General features: G+C 37.5%; 1 protein-coding gene across 1 annotated transcript in view; it reads left to right on the forward strand.

The window, feature by feature from the left end:
• The window catches only part of col7a1l (collagen type VII alpha 1-like), a 548,766-nt gene that overhangs the window by 207,848 nt on the left and 319,790 nt on the right, over positions 1–21,128 (forward strand). The window contains exons 19-25 of the mRNA XM_051929632.1: positions 8,817–8,936; positions 12,165–12,311; positions 12,707–12,937; positions 16,300–16,439; positions 18,950–19,073; positions 19,183–19,326; positions 20,410–20,600. Coding sequence (XP_051785592.1) covers positions 8,817–8,936; positions 12,165–12,311; positions 12,707–12,937; positions 16,300–16,439; positions 18,950–19,073; positions 19,183–19,326; positions 20,410–20,600 — 1,097 coding nt within the window. The remainder of the gene's footprint in view (positions 1–8,816; positions 8,937–12,164; positions 12,312–12,706; positions 12,938–16,299; positions 16,440–18,949; positions 19,074–19,182; positions 19,327–20,409; positions 20,601–21,128) is intronic.

The raw sequence follows: 21,128 nt of genomic DNA on the forward strand, positions 1-21,128 counted from the left end.
AAAATGGAAGAAACCTTGGGAAAGGTAGTTCAAAGAGAGACCCCTTTCCAGGTAGGTTGGGCATGCAGTGGGTGTCAAAAGAAGGGGGTCAATATAATACAATACACAGAACAGAACAAATCCTCAATACAGTATAAAAATAAAAATTTTAGAAGTACGGAGCAGAATTTAACAGTAGATGATATCACATAATCCATCCATCCATTTTCCAACCTGCTGAATCCGAACACAGGGTCATGGGGGTCTGCTGGAGCCAATCCCAGTCAACACAGGGCACAAGGCAGGAACCAATCCCGGGCAGGGTGCCAACCCACCGCAGGACACACACAAACACACCCACCCACACACCAAGCACACACTAGGGCCAATTTAGAATCACCAATCCACCTAACCAGCTTGTCTTTGGACTGTGGGAGGAAACCAGAGTGCCCAGAGGAAACCCACGGGGAGAACATGCAAACTCCATGCAGGGAGGACCCGGGAAGCGAACCCAGGTCCCCAGGTCTCCCAACTGCGAGGCAACTGCGCCACCGTACCACCCATATCACATAATAAGATTTGGATATATTTAGAGTCCTCGAGACCTCAACCATCAAGTGGCCTCCCCCATTTGGCCATTCCACGGCTGAAACAGTGCTGGGCCAGCCAATCCAATGAAAGGACCCCTCTTTCCCACGATTCCTGCGATCCTCCATCAGGGATGACTTTACCTTATGCAGGCAAAACAACTTGACAGGTGGGCCGTGGCACCAAGTGCCACATTTGATTACCGAGAAGAGAAATAGAATAGGTGAGGGTTAGTATGTACAGTATGAGTGTATGTATATATGTATGTGCATTTCTCTATTCATAGAGTGCCCTATTTTATACTAGTTTCTACGCATGTAGGAATCCTGAGATATAAACTGGTCTGGTTTTGTGGTCTCTCTGCTGTTTTGGATATATAGGTATTTATTTTATGCTAATAGTACAAAATAGTACAATAGCCCAGTATGACCCAGAAGCAAAGCTTGCAGTGGAAAACATGGCCAAAAAAGCTCACAACCATGGTTTTGAATTGTGAGCGTGACATGCATGTGTTTTTCAGAAATTTGTTTTTTTTTTTTAAATTTGAGGCACAAGGGCAATGCTACATGGCCATTCCAGGAATTAATTTGTCACACCTCATATATTATAAAAGATCTACATTGAGATACAGTATATTAGATTCCATGGTTTGTAAATGATACTATTTGTCTTTCAGGCCAATGTAAAGTTGTCTGCATTTCAGGGGCAGGATGGGGTTGGGGTCATACCGAATTTTGTTTTTATCTTGATTTTATTGTAAGCTGGCTGTCCCAGCACCTTTAATGATACATTCAACTACTTAGTAAAAAAATGTAGGGGGTTGAGGTTTGTGCCGAAATTAAAAACGCTGCTTTCCTGCACTAGGACGGTACAGAAAGAAAAAACATAAATGCCACTGGAAGTTTAATACATTTGATTATTTAAACTAAGGACTGTGTGTTATGAATCATAAAGAGATTATAATGTAAAATAATGCTTTATCCTGGAGCTAATTCTAGAATGCTTATGTTGTAATTGGTCTAGTTACTTCAGTACTTCTTAGAGTTCTTCTTACACTTCGGCACTTTAAGATACAAAATTATTCCCCTCATTACAGTAAAGTGAATGCACATTCAAGGAATGTAATATTTCATTTTAAACCATCATTAAATTCAAATGACAACATTGGCTGAAACCTGACAAAGAATGTGCAGACTGAAAGAACTTCACTCATCTATGGCAATCATATTTTTATAATATAGAAGTATGTTTCTGCCACAGGGTCTATCCATCCATCCATCCATCTATCCATCTATACATCTATTCAGTTTTACTTTTCTTAAAGTACATGTTTCTGTTATTTGTGTTGAAAGTAATCAATACTAGTAATTACTTGAGGCTGGTCTCGACAAGTCACTATGACCATGGAAAGAAAAACAATTCTTATTTTAAAATGCATATTAAATTACAAATAATTTCAGAATATAATAAATTAACATTTCTAATGCTTCAGCTAGATTTTAGTACTGTACTTTGTTGGTTCATCTAGTAGCCTGGTGAATAGCCTTCAAATATATTTGTGGTAAGGTACATTTGAACTTTATTTTTCTGCTTTTAACAAAGGCTGCCGGGTGATGTAAAAAATTAGCAATAACAGCATAGTAGTGCACATATTGAAGCTGTGTTTGTCGAAAATTCCAAAGTTCTTCAGCTTTTAATTTACTTCATAGAATAGTTCAGGCAATAGTGTGACACATGTTCAAAGAATTCCACAATCCTAATATGTTCGTTTTAAAAGTTTTAGTAAAATTCAACGCAAAACGGTTTACACAAAATAGAGAAAAAAATTGATATTACAAAGAAAAGAAAAGTTCTTGTTTAAAGAAAGTTCTGTTTAGGGTTTACTTATCTTGTTTCAAGTTTCACTAAGTTTGGTCATGCAATCATATTACCTGTAGAACAGTAAGTGCTATCAACAAAAAAAAAAAAACAGTATATCAATGTACAATCTATATTACTAAATGACAGTTTAATTTATGCACAGCGGATGCACCGAAGCGCATGCGCACTGCGCCCCGGCGCCCCAGAGTCAAACGCAGCGGCTTCCCAGAGTCAGTAGGTGGCGCCCAAACAACACAACCTGTAAACTAAACTTGCTCTAATCCACTGTGCCAGCAGTCTGTGTGGCATGTTCAATTATGATTCCTAACAGTAAACGACGTCTACCTAACGACACAGCCGCAGAACAACAAAGACGAGACCGCATAGATAAAAACAATAAACGGAGGCTCCTACAACGCGTTTCAAAAACACCACACGCAAAGAAGTCACGGCTCCAGACAACAAAGACGAGACCGCATGGATAAAAACAATACACGGAGGCTCCTACAACGCGCTTCAGACACACCAGAAGCAAAGATGTCACGGCTCCACAATGAAAGAGCTCAACTAACGGAAATACAAAACGAGCCCGTATGGATAAACACAATGAACGAGCGCGCCCAAAACGCGCTTCTGACACAGCAGAGGCAAAGGAGGCATGGCTCCAAATGGAAGGAGCTCAACGATTAGTAACACAAACACGAGCCCGTATGGCTAGGACCTGTAAACGAGCCCATATGGATAAAAACAATGAACGAAGGCGCCCACACAAAGAAACCGCTTTAGTACAAATAGGTTTATTTAATTAAATGAAAACTTTACCATGGCTACGACCTGTAAACTAAACCTGAGATAAAGCGTGCACGCAAGGTTGTACAGCCACCCAAACGCGACCACCCACACCACCGCATATACCACGTTCGTTTAGTAATGTGGCCCTCCATGCCCGGATCCGCCGCCATTGGTCACTTCAGCACGCGAATCCGCCGCCGTCAGCAAACGACTTCTCGCTGACGACACAGCCATAGAAAAACAAAAAAGAGACTGCATGGATAAAAACAATAAATGAAGGCGTCTACAACGCGCTTTTGAAACACCAGAACCAGATGAGTCACAGCTCCAAAAAGAAACCGCTTTAGTAAAATTATGTTTATTTAATTAAATTAACTTTCCCAGGATGCACCCACCCTCCATGATATTTCATCCCTCCAAATATCGGAGGGAACAGAAAGTGATTGCCATTCTTGGATTTGCGATTCTTTCGAGAATCGCGGGCTTGCTAGCTTGTAAACTAACCTAACACCCATGCTAGCAGTGAGACTACTTCCTAATTGACTTAGCACTCTGTTTTTACAGGAATAGCTAAGAACATTCTATTTCATGCTAACTTACAGGGGGTAAAAGATTATACCATAATCTAAGTAACTATGAGAAACTGATATTCTATTGAAATTAAGCAGACACTTATGTGAATTTAGCATTAACTTTCTAATACTGGCTCTTACACATATAATAAATGTTCACTTTACTTTATGAGTTGGTGAGGGTTCTACTAATAATCATAGATTAGAGGGCAGCAGAGAAAGTTGATGAAATGCTAACATTTGATAAAATCATTAAACAATCAAACTTATCCTGTTTATCTCACCTACCTAACAAAGACATATACTGTAGGTGGTGTCACAAACTCCACAAAGAGCCATAGCAAGGTTTGGGGCAGCCACCCGTATAATTGGTTTCCTGGCTGCAAATAGACGTTTAAATGATAGCACTGCTGTGCACAAAACCGAGTCCAAAACAGAACTGAGGGAATAGGGGAAAGGTGGAAGCTTTTAAAGGGGAAGACAGGAAGTGAGGTCAAAGAGGTCAGGCTCAGGAAAGTCTTCTTCTATAGGCTCAGTCCCGGAAGTGACGTCAAGAGGGCCAGGTGGAATCTCCAGTGAATGGTCTGCAGGCAAGGGAGAAAAAGAGTCAGTGCACTCTACCACATCCTGGTATGATTCAGAACTGCCCTTACTCCAGCCCTATAGCTGCCTCCCATGCGCACGTGTGTGACAGTGCCTACGTCATATACTACAAAGCCCTTTAAGTTAAAATATAACACTTGTTCTCTAGCAACAAGGAACCATCACTCCAGTCCATCTTCAGAGTTTATTGTGCAATTTTTTATGGCACTTGTTAATGAGATGATCGTTATACTAACTGCATATTCTAGAAATGCATACTTCATCAAAACAGAGTGGGATTTTTCAGAATTAATACAAGGTGTAGTCCACTGTTACATGTGCTACCCTTTGTTGCAACATGATTAAATAACTAAGTTTTCTAATTAATGTACACCAATCAGTACATGTCTTGAGATCCCTGTAATCTATCTACTAGGTACAGAAATGTGAACGCTGGTTAATGAAGGACAAAACGGGGTGCTTGATATTAGGTCTGTGCAGGTTAATTGTTGGCCATTTTTACTTAATATTAAAAAATATGTAACAGCATGTAATCATATTATCCTTCTCTTTGCAGATATGTGTAAATATTCACTTGAAAGGTTCCTGTGTTTCCATTTTAAAGGTGTCTATGACACTCAGAAATGAATATTGACAATGAATGAAGTGAATTAGCTTTTTTTGCAAAATCACCTCTAATTAGCCAACCCAGCCTTACCAAAGAAATTACAACAACAACATTTTTTGTACTGTATAGCACATTTTCATTCATAAGATGTAGCTCAGGGCTTTACAAAATGTCAAAGAAATAGTTGTAAGACAAATTAAAATTAGGTACAAATAATAATGAATAAGCCAGCTTCTGTAGCCGAGGATCGGACCTCCAAGGTCCCTGCCTTCGGCCACCTCAGGTGGTGAGCCCATGGGAAGGGGGACCCACGTTGCCTCTTCGGGCTGTGCCCGGCCGAGCCCCATGGGTGCAGGCCCGGCCACCAGGCGCTCGACATCGAGCCCCACCTCCAGGCCTGGCTCCAGAGGGGGGCCCCGGTGACCCGCGTCCGGGCAAGGGAAAATGCCGTCCAAAGTTTTCTTTCATCATAGGAGGTTTGAACCGCTCTTTGTCTCATCCCTCTCCTAGGACCAGTTTGCCTTGGGTGACCCTACCAGGGGCATAAAGCCCTGGACAACAGAGCTCCTAGGATCATTGGGACACGCAAACCCCTCCACCACGATAAGGTGGCGGTTAAAGGAGGGGTACAGAATTTCTAGGCGCAGCCAGGGCGTTGAGGGGGTCCGGTTTGGTGGACTCAGGATTGAGTCACTGCTTTTCGCAGATGATGTTGTCCTGTTTGCTTCATCAGGCCGTGATCTTCAGCTCTCTCTGGATCGGTTCGCAGCCGAGTGTGAAGCGGCTGGGATGGGAATCAGCACCTCCAAATCCGAGACCATGATCCTCAGCCGGAAATGGGTGGAGTGCCCTCTCAGGGTTGGTAGCGAGATCCTGCCCCAAGTGGAGGAGTTCAAGTATCTCGGGGTCTTGTTCACGAGTGAGGGAAGAATGTAGCGTGAGATCGACAGGCGGATTGGTGTGGCATCCGGAGTAATGCGGGCTGTGCATCGGTCTGTCGTGGTGAAAAAGGAGCTGAGCCACAAGGCGAAGCTCTCAATTTACCAGTCGATCTATGTTCCTACCCTCACCTATGGTCATGAGCTATGGGTAGTGACCAAAAGAACGAGATCGTGAATACAAGCGGCTGAAATGAGTTTCCTCCGCAGGGTGTCTGGGCTTTCCCTTAAAGATAGGGTGAGAAGCTCAGTCATCCGGGAGGGGCTCAGAGTAGAGCCGCTGCTCCTCCGCATCGAGAGGAGTCAGATGAGGTGGCTTGGGCATCTGATCAGGATGCCTCCTGCACGCCTCCCTGGTGAGGTGTTCCGAGTACGTCTAACCGGGAGGAGGCCCCGGGGAAGACCCAGGACACGCTGGAGGGACTACGTCTCTAGGCTGGCCTGGGAATGCCTTGGGATTCTCCCGGAAGAGCTAGAAGTGGCCGGGGAGAGGGAAGTCTGGGCATCTCTGCTCAAGCTGCTGCCCCCGCGACCCGACCTCGGATAAGCGGAAGAGGATGGATGGATGGATGGATAATGAATAAGCAACAAAAATAATTCAAAACAGACTTACATAAAATAGATATATAATGTGTAGAAAGTTAAAGTCCTTATATATAGCAGTTTTTTAAGTCCCTAAAGATGAGTACGATTATAATGTCAGATGACCAGGGAGGACAGAAAAAATAAAATATAATAAAAAGCTCCAGATAAGCTAGAGATAAAACAAAATCTGCAGGGGTTCCAAGTTCAAAAGACCACCCAGCCCCTCGGTGGGCATTCTACCTAACATAAATGTACTTAAGTTGTTCCTTGTTGTTTCCGGGCTTTGTTCCAGAGGATTCCATGCAGTGGGTCTTTTTGACAGCCTTTACTTGAGCACTGCAGGTGGCTGCATAGCGCCTCCATCAGGTGATGATGGTGCAAAACCCTAAGTTGACAACACAACTGATAGATCTCTTTTATGAATTTATAATAGCTTGGTCTGTGTAATGAGTAATGAGGATTTGCTGTAAAAGCCCTAAATGAAATTTAGTACATGCTAGGTGAAAATGTGTTTTTAAATCTTGCTGGATATTTGAACTTTGCATCTAGAATTTTGAAATTTGTAGCTGATTTATACTTTAAGCTGGAAGGTCTTTGAAAAGTGACTTGTAGTAATGAGATTTATAAGGAGTGGATGCTTTTTTATCCGAGGATGGAGAGGAAGGTTTAAACTTGTAGCAGTGCCCCATAAGTGTTAAAATGTCTTTACTGCTGCAGGAATGTGATTCAGAAAACTCAAAGTCCTATTGTAAACATACCCAACAATTTTGATAATGCGTATTGGTACATACTTTCAGTGGTCAAGATGTATTGTAAAGAGATCAAGCCTCTTCTGTTCAACTGTACATCCTATGACAAGCAGTTTTTTGTTATTTTGAAGTTATTAGACATCTATACCTGGATGTCTTTGAGAAGGCCAGGTATTAGCAAACTTTTTTTTCTTGATCTATACTTTTTTATGTTTCAATTTCCTGTTTTGCTTTGTACCACACAAGGAGTATACCATACCTTTAATTTGAAATAAGTCTCAGATGTAAATCTTTTTTCAGAGCACATAGAGGTTCGGACAGTGCCTTTAGGTTGCGTAATCACAGCCACATTAAGATGCTATCCCCATGCCATCCTAATGGTCAACCAGTGTGTTGTTTGTCTGCAAGTACAGCAGCTTGTGCTTCCTTGTTCCACAGACATGCTGGCAAATGTTAAATACCAACACTTAATTCTGAGTAGTGACTCATTTGAATAAACATGCTGTAGACAATGTTAAACTAAGACTATCAAATTAACAACTTAACTAAGACAGCTTAGCTAATAGATAACCAAATGAAGTTGATAGACTAAAAGGTCTCCTATCATTGGCTAAAGTTCTTATTTTCATATAATCTTAAATTACCTAAATTGTCACAATGTTATGGCATTTATAATGTACTGGTTATGGAATCCCAGTTTACTGCTACAGTTCTTTGATTCTGAAGGAATCTTCAGTATGTACTGAAGAAAGAAGAAAACAGAACAAATTTAAATGACACAAATAGTATAATTGTTATTTCATAATGAGGCTGCATACCATTAGAATATTAACATAAAAGTAATGTGTGTCTATTTATTCATCCATTACTGAGCCAGCTCAACCCATCCAGTGTTACAGATCCTCGTGTACATCAGGAGCAAGGCAGGAAGAAACCCTGGTTGTTCACCAATCCATCCCTGAAAAAAGCATCTTTACAGTTATAGTTATGAATTTGTCACATCCAAGTAAGATCTCCCTCCATTTCCAGAGAGAAATTTTTCATTTGCTCACCCATTCCACCCAATCATGTGCCAAAAGTTGCAATGTTAGTAATATTGAAAAATGTTTAATACTTTGGCTTAAAGTGCCCCTTTTCATTTAGAAGAAAGCTCCAGCTTACTGACTCCCAAATATTTACAGCTGCATAGCCTCCTTTATTTTCACCTGTATTTTTGATATGCTTCATCTTAAAAGCATCCATTTTTACTTTAAAATGTAAAAGTATCTAGAAAGTATGCCATTTCTTCCCCCCAGGATGATAAATCACTCATTTGTTAATCATTAGCATTCAGCTGCTTCCTACAGAGCACAAGTCAGACTAATGATTCCTTTTAAACGAATTAAAAAGGAATTTTAAAGTTTGTTTTGGTTTTTCATTGGCTTTGCTCCAGACTTGAATCCCAAACATCATGTTATTGTTGTTAGCTAATACAGAATGACAAACACTGTATGACTAAGAATTTACTCGTAATTTAATACTGCATTTTAATATCTTTTTTCAGTGGATTTGCCAAAAGTGAATAAGTTTCATGTTTTAGAAACGACAGACAGCACTGTTCTTTTAAACTGGACAAGAGTTGCTACTGCATCTGGATATTTGTTAACCTGGAGACATATTTCAGGTAAATAACCAATTTTTTTGAAAGAAGGAAAATGGACTGAAAAGGTCTTTGGGCCATGTGTAAACTTCAGCATATTCTTACAAATAAAATATTGTAGTTTTGTCAACAGCTATTAGGGTGTCTAAAGTGCATACAAATTTTAATCAAAATATCTAGATACTTATCTGTGTTGGATAGACACATACTGCAAATCTGCACTGGACTAAGGGAGTTAAAAATGGATAGACCAATAGAAATCCATGCTGGAAAAAAATTATGTGCTTCTAATTAAAGTAAATTATATTTACCTTTTGGTAGAGCTGACTCTAAATGTACTGTATATCAAAGTTACAGTCTATATTATGGAAATTATATCCTAATTATAATACTGTTGTTTTTTGACCTTCCTGATTCAGATTTTGTGGTTATTTTGTACATTTAAATAATATTTCATTATGTTAATGTTATTTTATTTTAGTTTTGTGATGTTTTAATTTTGTTTCGCATTTTGGAAAACAGGCACCAGTATTTTGTGCTTTTGCATGGCTGAGGCCCTAGTGTTTATGGTTGCTATCTCCACTGCCAGTCATATAACTCAGGGGTCATTGCTCCATACCTACACAATGCAGTGGCACACCACTAAATGTTTGGATATTAATATAAAGCTTTGTCAAATGTGTAGTTATTTCAAAAATACTTGAAGGATTTAGGATTTTTGCATGTTTTTCCACCAACAATTTCTGGCCAATATTTTGGTCTTGGTACTTTCAGTTTAATTTTGAATTCTTGTTTTTGATTTCTTTCATGTTTTATACTTCAGTTTTTCTTTCAGCGTCTGGCTGTGCTTTTCTTGATATCTGCTTTTTTACTTCAGACAGAGCACAAATATTATATTTTAAATATGTAATTGGTAGGTGACTCAACCTTTGCTAAGAATTCCTGACTTTTTATATAGCATAATGGTGGAGCAAAGGATAGTCTGCAAGAGATTGCAATACCTCCTAGCAGGTAGTTGGCATTAAAGTTACCTCCTTGCAAAGGACAGGAAGAAGTTATTTCTTTAAAAAGGGGAAATTTGAAAAGAAACCTGGGTCAAAGACTTGAGTTGGTGCCAAAATTGACCCTGACTCTTTAAAACAGATGGGGGAATAAGGTTTAAACAATCTTTTAAAATGGAATGTTTTACCACTAATTATGTTATATAAAATAATGCTGAACATGGTAAATAATACTATATAGTACATGTAATTGCTGCTTTATTGCTTTGACTGATACTTTGTTGGAAATAAACAAAGTGGTATTTTGTGTATTTATTTAGACTTGCAAGCTATTTTTATATACTCAAAGGCATATCCAATGCTCCCACAAAAGTACGTTTGTATAAAATATTGAGCATTTAAGTCTTTATGATGCCCACATTAAATGGACTAAGGACATCTTTGAGTCAAAATCTACTGCAGAGTCCAATAATGTATATCATAGTCTTTCATCACTTATTATATCCATTGCAGTTCCTCAGGGTTTACTCCCTATCTGTAAATGTCATTCATTGTCTACAAATACGGTATCTTATCTGTATTCAACAATGCAATTTGATTTTCTTCATTTTCTTTAAAACTCAGTTGCATTCCACCAAATCATGATTCATTGTTTTTGTGGTGTCCAGTATATTTTGGGAAATATCATAGTTTAATAATATCTATCAATGTTCTGTCCAGATTTTTGGCTGCTATTTATATTTGATGGGATTATTTATTACTTTTTAAAATCTATTAATACACTATTATATTTTTGTTTTTGATGAATGTAAGTTTTTTTTTTCTAATGTTTCCTTATAAAGGCACTTGATGGCATAGTGGCTTGGACGTTTACCTGAAAAAGTCAGACTAGGTCAAATGGTGACTATAAACTGACCCTGATTAGTTAAGATGAGTGTGTCCTATGATGGATGAATTCCAGGGATAGTTCCTGTTTTGCACTTGATATTGTTGGCTTCAGCCCATGCAATGCTGAAAGATATGATGTTGATATGACAATGAATTGGTGGTCTGTGTGTGCAAAACGTGTGTGTCGTCCGATTGAATGACATTGCTTTTGGGGTTGGGTTTTGCTGTTTTCTTAATGTTTCTGGGATTGACTCTGTTCTCATTGATCCTATAATTAAAAAAAGTTTTTAACAGGATAGACTGATTGTGTTCTTATTCAAAAAGTGGGATACACTCTATGGCCAAAGGTTTGTGCAATCCCACCTATATGAGCTTCACACCCCTTCCTAAAATGATAGACATGAATATGGAGTTAGAAAAAGTAGTGTTAAGTTTGAATTAGAATGTATTTGTTTTCTAAGTTTTATCAGTAAAGGAAAGTTTGCCCAAATAAAAAAATCATTCATTCAATCATTTTCTACCGCTTATCCAAAGCCTCACCTCACATGGCTCCTCTCGATGCAGAGGGTCGGCTGCTCTATTTCAAGCCTCTCCTGGATAGTAACCCTATTTGAAAGTAAGAGCCCATCCACTCTACAGAGAACATTCATTTTGGCTGCTTTTAACCACAATCTCATTCTTTGGTCATTACCAAAGCTCATGACCTTAGGTGAAGGTTGATTGACTGGTAAATCGAGAGCTTTGCCTTCTATCTCGGCTCCTTCTTCACCCCTACAGATCAGTATAGCGAGATTCTCTGTAGCATTTATAGTGTTTACCATTACTTTAAATTTATTGGTTATCGTGTGATGACAACCAGTGTTAAAGAAGGAAGAAACACAAGGGTAAGCGGAATACTGCATGAACAAGTGTAGTGCATAAGCTTATATGTACTGTATATGTTTTTGGAAGGTTCATGAAACTGACATAGTTCAGCATGTTTTTGCTGCTTTTGCTTTGGGGTTTAATGCTTTATTCAACTATAGCCAGTAGATGGTGCTCCTGTAGCAGTCTGATAATGCATGCTGCATCAAGATGCAGTAAATGAATGTGACTCTTTTTGTTAGAATTTCCACCTTGTCTTGTTTAAAGTGAGGATTATTAAGTTTTCTCAACTAAATGTCAGAGAGAAGTTGGCTCTGCTTAACCTCACTTCAGAATATGCTGGTAGGCATCTATTCAATTCTACAGCACAAATTGTCTCTGTTACACCTCAGTACTTCTTGTTTTTCCCACCCCAGCAGCTGTCAAATAATCTCTGAACTACAGAACGTGATAAGCACAAGGCAAAACCTTTTTCCTTTAATATTTCTGTTTTTTCCAGTATCTGAGTCTTCAACAGAGGTTTTGGGATCAACAGTTACTTCCTTCAGGGTTGAAAATCTTTTGTTTGGTAGAACATATATATTTACAATTCGTCCACTGTATGGAGAAACTGAAGGTCCTGCTACAATAATAAGTGAACGAATATGTAAGACTCCACTCTTAAATCTTTTTAGTTCTTATTATATGCATCAGTCATACATATCTTAATAGTATGAAGTTAAAGTTACTTAATTAATTTCCTACAATAGTTCCTAAACTTAAATAGGTAAAGGTGAATTCAGCAGATAATTTAAGATGAATGCTAGACAAGAATGATGATTATTTATAAATAGTTTATCTTTAAACAATGTGTTGGTGTGTAAACACAATATAATATGTTTATTCAAGGCAGTAATGTACATATATTTTGGCTAGTGGAATTCAGATTATTTGTGACAGATGACTTTGGTGAAAATGTGCTTTCAGTGTAACTTCATGATTTATTTTAAGTAAGCTCGAAGAACAATAATATAATATGATCTGTTTGCTTTTATTTTGCAGTAGGAACAAATAAGATCACTGGAGAAGAAACTGTTTTATCCACCAAAGCAACTCCTCCTCCTCCATCAGTAATAATGCCATCTCTTCATGCAAGCTTAGTAACACGTGCTGCTGTAGCAACTGTCAAGCGAAAAGTCCCTACTACTATTGAAGCAACAAGCATATTAAAATCAACTACAATGAGACCTACTAGTACAACCACAACATCAGTGCCATCAACACCAGAACCATGTATGTTTTAGTTGGGAGCAGGTTCCTGGCTTTCTTTTGTGGTAAAAGCATGTCTGTATGAAAAAATTGCATTTAACAAAAGGAAAGGAGAGGCAATAAGTGAGAGCACCAGCCATCAACTCTGGGTGGAATTACCAGTTGATAAGCCCAGAAGTTGTCATCCAAATGTATGTGGGTGACAAAATATATATGAATATATTTCTACACATGTCGATTTGGTTTTTAGTTGAGTTCTAATGACACATCTCCATATATAAGGTAGGTATTTTTATCCATATGTAAAGTTAGTCAGTCAGTCATTGTCTATTCCGCTTTGTCCTGAACAGGGTTGTGGGGGTCTGCTGGAAACCAAACCCATCTAGCATAAGGAGCAAGAAACGGAACAAACCCTGGACAGGGTGCCAGCCCAACCCGGGCCACACATATGCATACACTACACTAAGCACACACTAGGGCCAATTTAGGACCACCAGTTCACCTAACCTGCATGTCTTTGGACTGTGGGAGGAAACCGGAGAACCCAGAGAAACCCACATGGACATGGGGAGAACTTGTAGACTCCATGCAGGGAGGACCCAGGATGTGGACCTTGGTCTCCTTACTGCAAGGCAGCAACACTACTACTGTAGCACCGTGCCACCTGCAAAGTGTACAGTTGAAAATAAAATGTTAATACAAGCTCTACTGTCACACACCTCCTTTCTGTTCAAAAAGTGTGACCATCAGCTTTCCACATCCACATGGGGTAGCCAGATGCCACTTTGCTGAGACTTTTTTATTGAATAATTGTTGACCTTTAAGTTGCTTTTTGCTAGTGCATTATGCACAGTATTTTATTTTTATTTTTTTCTACACAATATTTTTTGTGCCTTTTACAAGCAATTTTGTATAGCCAGATATTAATATCTAGCTTGTTGGAAAAGGACAGTGCAGTAAAACGTTGTGGGCTTTTTTGTACAGTTTTGTGCCAGGGTTTAACCACAACTTTCATTTGTGTGGTGTGATCTCCCCTGTTGTTGGCTTAAATAAAAAAGACTTGGCAGCATGTATAATGCCAATTTTATTTTTTAATTTGTGGAAGCTGAGTTATGATAGGGCGGCACGGTGGCGCAGTGGTAGCGCTGCTGCCTCGCAGTTAGGAGACCCGGGTTCGCTTCCCGGGTCCTCCCTGCGTGGAGTTTGCATGTTCTCCCCGTGTCTGCGTGGGTTTCCTCCGGGTGCTCCGGTTTCCTCCCACAGTCCAAAGACATGCAGGTTAGGTGGATTGGTGATTCTAAATTGGCCCTAGTGTGTGCTTGGTGTGTGGGTGTGTTTGTGTGTGTCCTGCGGTGGGTTGGCACCCTGCCCGGGATTGGTTCCCTGCCTTGTGCCCCGTGTTGGCTGGGATTGGCTCCAGCAGACCCCCGTGTCCCTGTGTTCGGATTCAGCGGGTTGGAAAATGGATGGATGGATGGATGGATTATGATAGTCAGTGGATTTGAACGATATATTAATAATTCCAAAAATGTACCTACTTATATGTAGAAATGATGGAGTTATTGAAGGGCCATGACAGTGAATATCTGCAAAAGAAAAACGAAATAGCCTTTAATGTTTTATTTCTTTAATTTTTTTATATAAATAATTTATTTTTATTTTTTTTTTTATTTCCATGTTGACAACCAAGGAACATAAGAGACATGACATTTTGACTGTATAGCCTTCATCAGGTGTATCTTGATGAAGGCTTTACAGTCAAAACATTGTGTCTCTTATCTTCTTTCATTTCTAGTGTGGATAAAACCTTTTTTCATTTGTAGAAATATGAGCTTAAACTACTTCAACAGCTGCTCCTCTTTAAGAATGTGCCACCCATACACCAACATTTCTTGCCCACAGCAGGATTTTTCCAACTGCCTGGACCTTCTAACTCTGTGTGTTCTTGTTAAGTGAAAACTATTGATTTGCACAATTTACTACCAGGTTTCTCATTTTCGTATAGTCAGAAAACTCTGCACAGATACAACAAAAACATACTTTTTACGTTTGTTTTCACTGAATTGTTGCATTTTTCTATTGGTTCACCTTTCGAGTATCAACAGCAAATATTAATTATTTGCATTTATTGGTTTAACTGTTTTTGTGATTCCTCAATCCAATACATTTACCAACTTTCAATGGCATTTTCTGGTTATGTTCATAATCTTATTTCCACTTATAGACATCCACCAGGCTTCCACCAACTGTAGATATCCATTCCTCTTTTTCTTCTTATTTTTAACATGCGGTCTCATGTTTAGTTTTATGGAGGACTGAGCCTTTTCTAACAATGAAGATCACAAGGCTGCTTACACTTTTAAATTTACTGCATACCTGTACTCACTTTTATAGAGATAATCAAAGTCACATTTTTAGTATGTAAAGAAAATCCTCCAAAACTGGAAGATTATTCAAGGCAGCAAGGTTCTAGAATTATTTTTTATATATGATTTTGGTACTCAAAATTCAATATAATTCTTCTTATCAAGTTTAAATTGAATTGAATTTTACAAAGCCAAGCCTATTAAGTGACTAAAGTATTCCTTTAGTTTAAAAATCATACAATCATTTAAAATTGTATGATCCTTAGGAATCAGCTTACAGTCTTAATTATTTTCTACAATTGTTAGAGCAATAACTCTCATTTGCAAGGAAATATTTTATATTTCATAGCCATTATTTATAACTTGCTGTTGTTTTTCATCAAAGTAATTGAACTTAATTTGCTTAATTGAATGCCCTCTTTGTTGTGGAAATTGACAAATTTCTTTGCCCTCATATATTGCAGGGCTTTCTTCTAAAGTTATCTGATTACGAAAGTCTTACATATCAAATACTAATTAGCCACAATTAAACACAGATAATAATTACAGATGTATCCTTTATTTTGGTCTTTGCACAGCATTCACACAGCCACAGAAATAATAATAGGCAAAATGTCTAATTACACATAAACCATCACAAGCAATCAAGAAAATCTGATGACATCTTCTCACAACTGGTAAACAAAAATGCTTCCACCTATAGACAACAATTTACCTTACTAACAAGCTTCAAAGATTACACTTCAAGCTTTGCAAAATATAATAATCATCCTTTGTGCAGTGAGCTAAACAAGTGAAACCAGTTGCTAGGGAGACTGAAAATTTGTGGTTACTTGAGACATGGTTGCTGGTTTTCAAGTGTTCTTCGGCTGAAGAACTCTTATGTTCAGATGTGCCCTGTAATGTGTAAGAATAATAAAAGTCCTTTAGTAACACTTTCTATGTAATTGGTAAAACAAGTAAATGAGAAACATTGATTTTTTTTTCACATTGCAGTAACAGCTTTTTGCTCTCTTGCAGTCTGTGGGAAGGTGAAAGCTGACATTATTTTCCTGGTGGATGAGTCCTCAAGCATTGGCTCTAACAATTTTGACAAATTAAAGAGCTTCCTCTTTAGAGTGGTGACATATTTTCCAAAAATTGGATCAGAAGGAACACAGGCATGTCATATTTTTCAATACTTGAAAATAAGTCATCAGCCTATAATCAAACTTCTATCTTCCTTACAGTCTCTTACTCTACTCTTGATAAAGAACTGTCATCAAATATAACAGAATCAAATGTTTAAAGTTCATCTGTTTTCTAATCTAATATTTTATTTACCAACCATACTTTGGGTGTCTATATTCTTGCTCTTATTGTTTTCATACCAATTTTTAATGACATTTTTTTCCATTTCCATTTTTTAAAATCTGTACTTAACTCATTTATAACCTGCCTTATTTTAGGGTTAAGGTCAGCCTGAACTTAATTTTTTTCCCTTAATCTATCTAGTCTGCAATGTTTGACTTATTTTTGCAAGAAATGTAATAGAGGAGTGTCTAAAAAAATTAACAGACGTCAGTCAACATTAAGAGCTGGATCCAGCTGAGTCCCTGTTTCTTACCAATCATACTATTAAATATGTACAGCAATGATTAGAATATTTTATGACTAGAATGCATCCCTCTTTTTACATTACTCCCATTTACTCTTCTGGGTCACAAGATCAACATTTGGGTTCATAATTGGGTCTTTTAAAGGTGGACTGATCTAAGACCTTGGGGGGTATGGCTTTAACATCACAGGAGGAAGGGTTTGGTAAGCACTTTACTGGAAAGAGGCAAAATAGCGAAATGAGGAAAAATAGAGAAGGAGAAAGCAAGAAGAAGAGGTAGATTTAAGTTTGTGGAGATGTATAGTATGCTGGTGAATAAGTGGACAAACCACCCCATCTAAGAGACAAGGGCTAAAAGTCAAGCAGTTAGGTCTAGAAATCACAGCAGAGTGTTGATTTCCTCCTATAATAAAGCAAACCATTATTACTATTATTATTATTATAAATTTATTTAGCTGACATCTTTATCCAAAGTGCCTTACAACATTATAATCCAGACTAGAATAATTAGAAGGTACAAACATCAAAAGCAACAAAGAACAAGATAAATAAACTGTCCAAGATGGAATAGTACCTCTACATAATTACACCTGCAGCTACACTAGCACAAAAATCGGTATACTAAACTCTTTGTCTGTACAACAGCTGCTATCTTGTAGAAAGAACCCCAAGCAGTTCCAAAATATTTAAAGAAAAGCTGCACTGTCTAGACATGAGTGAATTGGGTACAGATCAGATATCCATAGGGATATCGTTCCATAGCTGTGGAGAAAGAATGGAGAAGCATTGTCCAGTCTTGGTATGTCAGGCAAGAGGAGGAACAGACAGCAGCCAGGCAGAGGCAGAATGGAAATTTCTTGAAGAGACATATTGAGAGACCAAAGACTGGAGATACTGAGGAGCAGAACCATGAGTCAAGACAAAAGTTTTGAAGTGGATCCTTGCTGCAACAAGAAGCCAGTTAAGAGCCCAAAGCAGTGTAGTAGTGGAAGTAAAATAAGGAACAGAGAACACCAGTCGAGCAGCTTCAACACTGACCCTTGAGGCACACCTGAGGAACACTAAAGTGTTCGAAGTCAAGCAGCAAAAAAATGACAGACTTACAGTTATGGATAACCTTTGACTTTTTGTACAAGTTGTCACACAAAATTACACAGCATTTTAATCTCTTATGAAAGTCAAACAAACTGCTAAGTACTGCTTGACTGAGCAAATCTACATTGCAGAAACAATAAGCATAGCAATTCATGTAATTTACAAGTTGATTGGAGTAAAACAAACTAGTTGCCACTGCATTTAGCAGTTTTTCATATCAGCAACTATCTTAGAAAAGTCTAGTTTTTAAAAAAGAGATTGGAAATGTATTTTTATTGTGTGTTTGTCATTATGAAGTGAGTAACAGCTTTGTTTTTTATTGTCTCAGTTTGAGCCATTTTAAAATGGAGTGTTAAATAACAATAAAACTGTTACATATTAGGTCTGTGTGAGAGTTTGCTTAAAGATTCATTTTTATCTTGTCCTGTTTTTTTCCTACCTTCCATTCAATGCTCCTTGGGTAGGCCTGAAAAAGTGGGTTCATAAAATTGATAGATTATGTTGATGCTGATGAAGCCGAATGAGGTTGGGCATCCAAATCAGGGATGATTTCTGACTTATGTCTATGTATGACTGAAACCCTAAGTTAGAAAAAGTAGGACCAAAAACAGTTAAATGGAAAATACTGGATATCTAATTTTATTGTTTAACAGTGTTAAAATAATTTTTACAATTGTATTTATTTGATGCAGCTCACCCAATTACTCTACTCATTTTACTTCATATGACACCAATACACAAGATACAGTTTGGCCAGTTTACAGAATAGTTACATTTGTTTTATATTTCTGAAGTTGTGCCTTATTTTGAGAGTGTTTCTTTTAATTCCTAAAAATAAGATGTTTTTTTATTTACCCATCAATGAGGTATATCTACTTAAAAAAAATAATTGATTCAATTCCAGCTTATTTTTCACAGGAACAGTCCAAGACATTTCCATGCACTGACTGATAAGTGCTCTAATTTATTGCATTTCAGATTGCTGTGGTTCATTACAGTGATGAACCTCGCACCGAATTTCCCTTAAACCAGTACCATGACAGAAACTCAATACTGAGAGCCATTAGAGGAGTGAAGTATGGTGGAGGAAATACAAAAACAGGTAAAGCAAAATATCAGCTGCTAACACCTGTATACCAAAAAAGTAAATTTTTGTTCATGAGATAACAAGCTATAAGATGGACTTAATGCTGCTGCCCAACTACTCGTAGGTCGTGGAATTGGTTACATACTGAAAGAGAGCTTTCAGCCCTCTGCTGGAATGAGAGAGAATGTACCTCATATGCTGGTGTTGATCACTGATGGTAAAGCCCAAGATGATGTATCACCACCAGCCCGTGTAGCTCATGCCTTGGGTGAGTTTACTTTTTTATTTTATCATTTTCAAATCTTTACACAATGCAGGTGTACTGTATTTGCTTTGCTTTTTTTACATACTTTGAAATAAACAATGTAATAAGAATCCTACTGAAAAACAATTATTAAATATATCTAAAACACCTTCCATACCAGTGGTCACCAAACTTTTCAGCCATAAGATCACCTTTTCAAATCAAAGCAAATTAAAGATGTACTGTCATGCACTATATGCTGGACCTAGGCTGTCCAGAATAGGTGTGAACTTTACTCATTCGCACTTTACTAAAGCTTCAATTACATAATTTATTAGGTGCTGGCAATCATGGTAACAGTTTGTTAGATGCCTGATTCTACATGCTATCTGTATGTGTTTTGTTGCCTGGAGTATAGTTTGTGGTAATGGGATAGTAGATGTCAAAGTTTCTCCTTTTCACAAAACTTCAAAAATGTGAATCAGCAATATAGGAAAAATTATAATATTTTTGACATTTATTTCTTTACCAGTGGTCATAGCTCTCTTAGAACCATGCAAACATAAGCCTTTTTGGTGCTATTTTAGACTATTTCAAGGGAAACAATTACATTTTTTTTTTTACATTTACAAGAGATCTAGCTCTCAATGGACATCTAGCAACAAGTGAAAAATGACAAATTTCTGTTACAACTGATAATATTTAGATGTTTAACATTTAAATTGAAACACACATTTTAACATTTAAAATATCTGATGCAATTATTCTTGTTTATTATATACTTCTCCCTAATGGAGTAAATCATTACATTTCTTATAAACACTGGACGTTATTTTGTCATTTTTTAATTTTATCTTGTTTTCTGCAGATGCTGAAGATTGTATTTGCAGTGTTGTTTGTGTTAAAATATTTCAAGGACAAAAAATGTAAACACCTGTTTTCAAATGTCATTTCAAAATTTTCATTTATCAATTTTAATTTAACAAACCTCAAACACATCTTTTCTTACTTTATTATTTTCATTTCTTTTTTATTTTGAAGATTTTGTTATAAATAAGTGAGTTTTTTTTGTTATGAAATTAATGCACATTAATATTTTGTTTTCAGGTATTCATGTCCTGGCAGTGGGAGTTGCCAATGCAGACATTGAGGAACTGAGAAAGATTGTATTCCCTGGAAATCATCAAAATATTTTCTATGCTAGCACTTTTGATGACTTCCCATCTATTGAAAGAGAATTTATTGAAACCATGTGTAAAGAAGTTTCACAAAAGAGTGACATAAGACAGAAACAACAGGTAAAGTCTAATTTTTTTCCCCATGATTGTATTGCTTTTATTGAAATGGCATATAACTAGCTGTGCTACCTGTCTAAGATGTAGACTTTAGTGTTAAAGTTTACAGTGCATAATGCAATGCAGATATCTGTGTTATATGCCATTTGGTATGGTATTCGTAAAAGCTTTGGACTTTGGTTAAATCTTTGAACTGCAAACTGTGAGGTTGTGGGTTCAAATCCCACTACTGACACTGTGTGACCATGAGCAAGCCAATGGACCTGTCTGTGCTCCAACTGTAAAAAAAAAAAAAGAAATGTAACCAATTGTATCTTTAATGTCGTAAGCTGACTTAGATAAAGTTATCAGCCAAAAAACTAAATGTAAATGTAAATGTGAAACCAGTGTTAATGTTTTTGATGTACAATCTATTGGAATGACAGAGACATAGCAACCAGATGTACACAGACATGGTGCATGATGCTTTAATTCAAAGTCTATTATGTCTAATGAAACGTATTAATCAATAACAAAAAAAACTTTAACACA

The sequence above is a fragment of the Erpetoichthys calabaricus genome, chromosome 1 (genome assembly GCF_900747795.2).
Source record: "Erpetoichthys calabaricus chromosome 1, fErpCal1.3, whole genome shotgun sequence".
Taxonomy (NCBI): domain Eukaryota; kingdom Metazoa; phylum Chordata; class Cladistia; order Polypteriformes; family Polypteridae; genus Erpetoichthys; species Erpetoichthys calabaricus.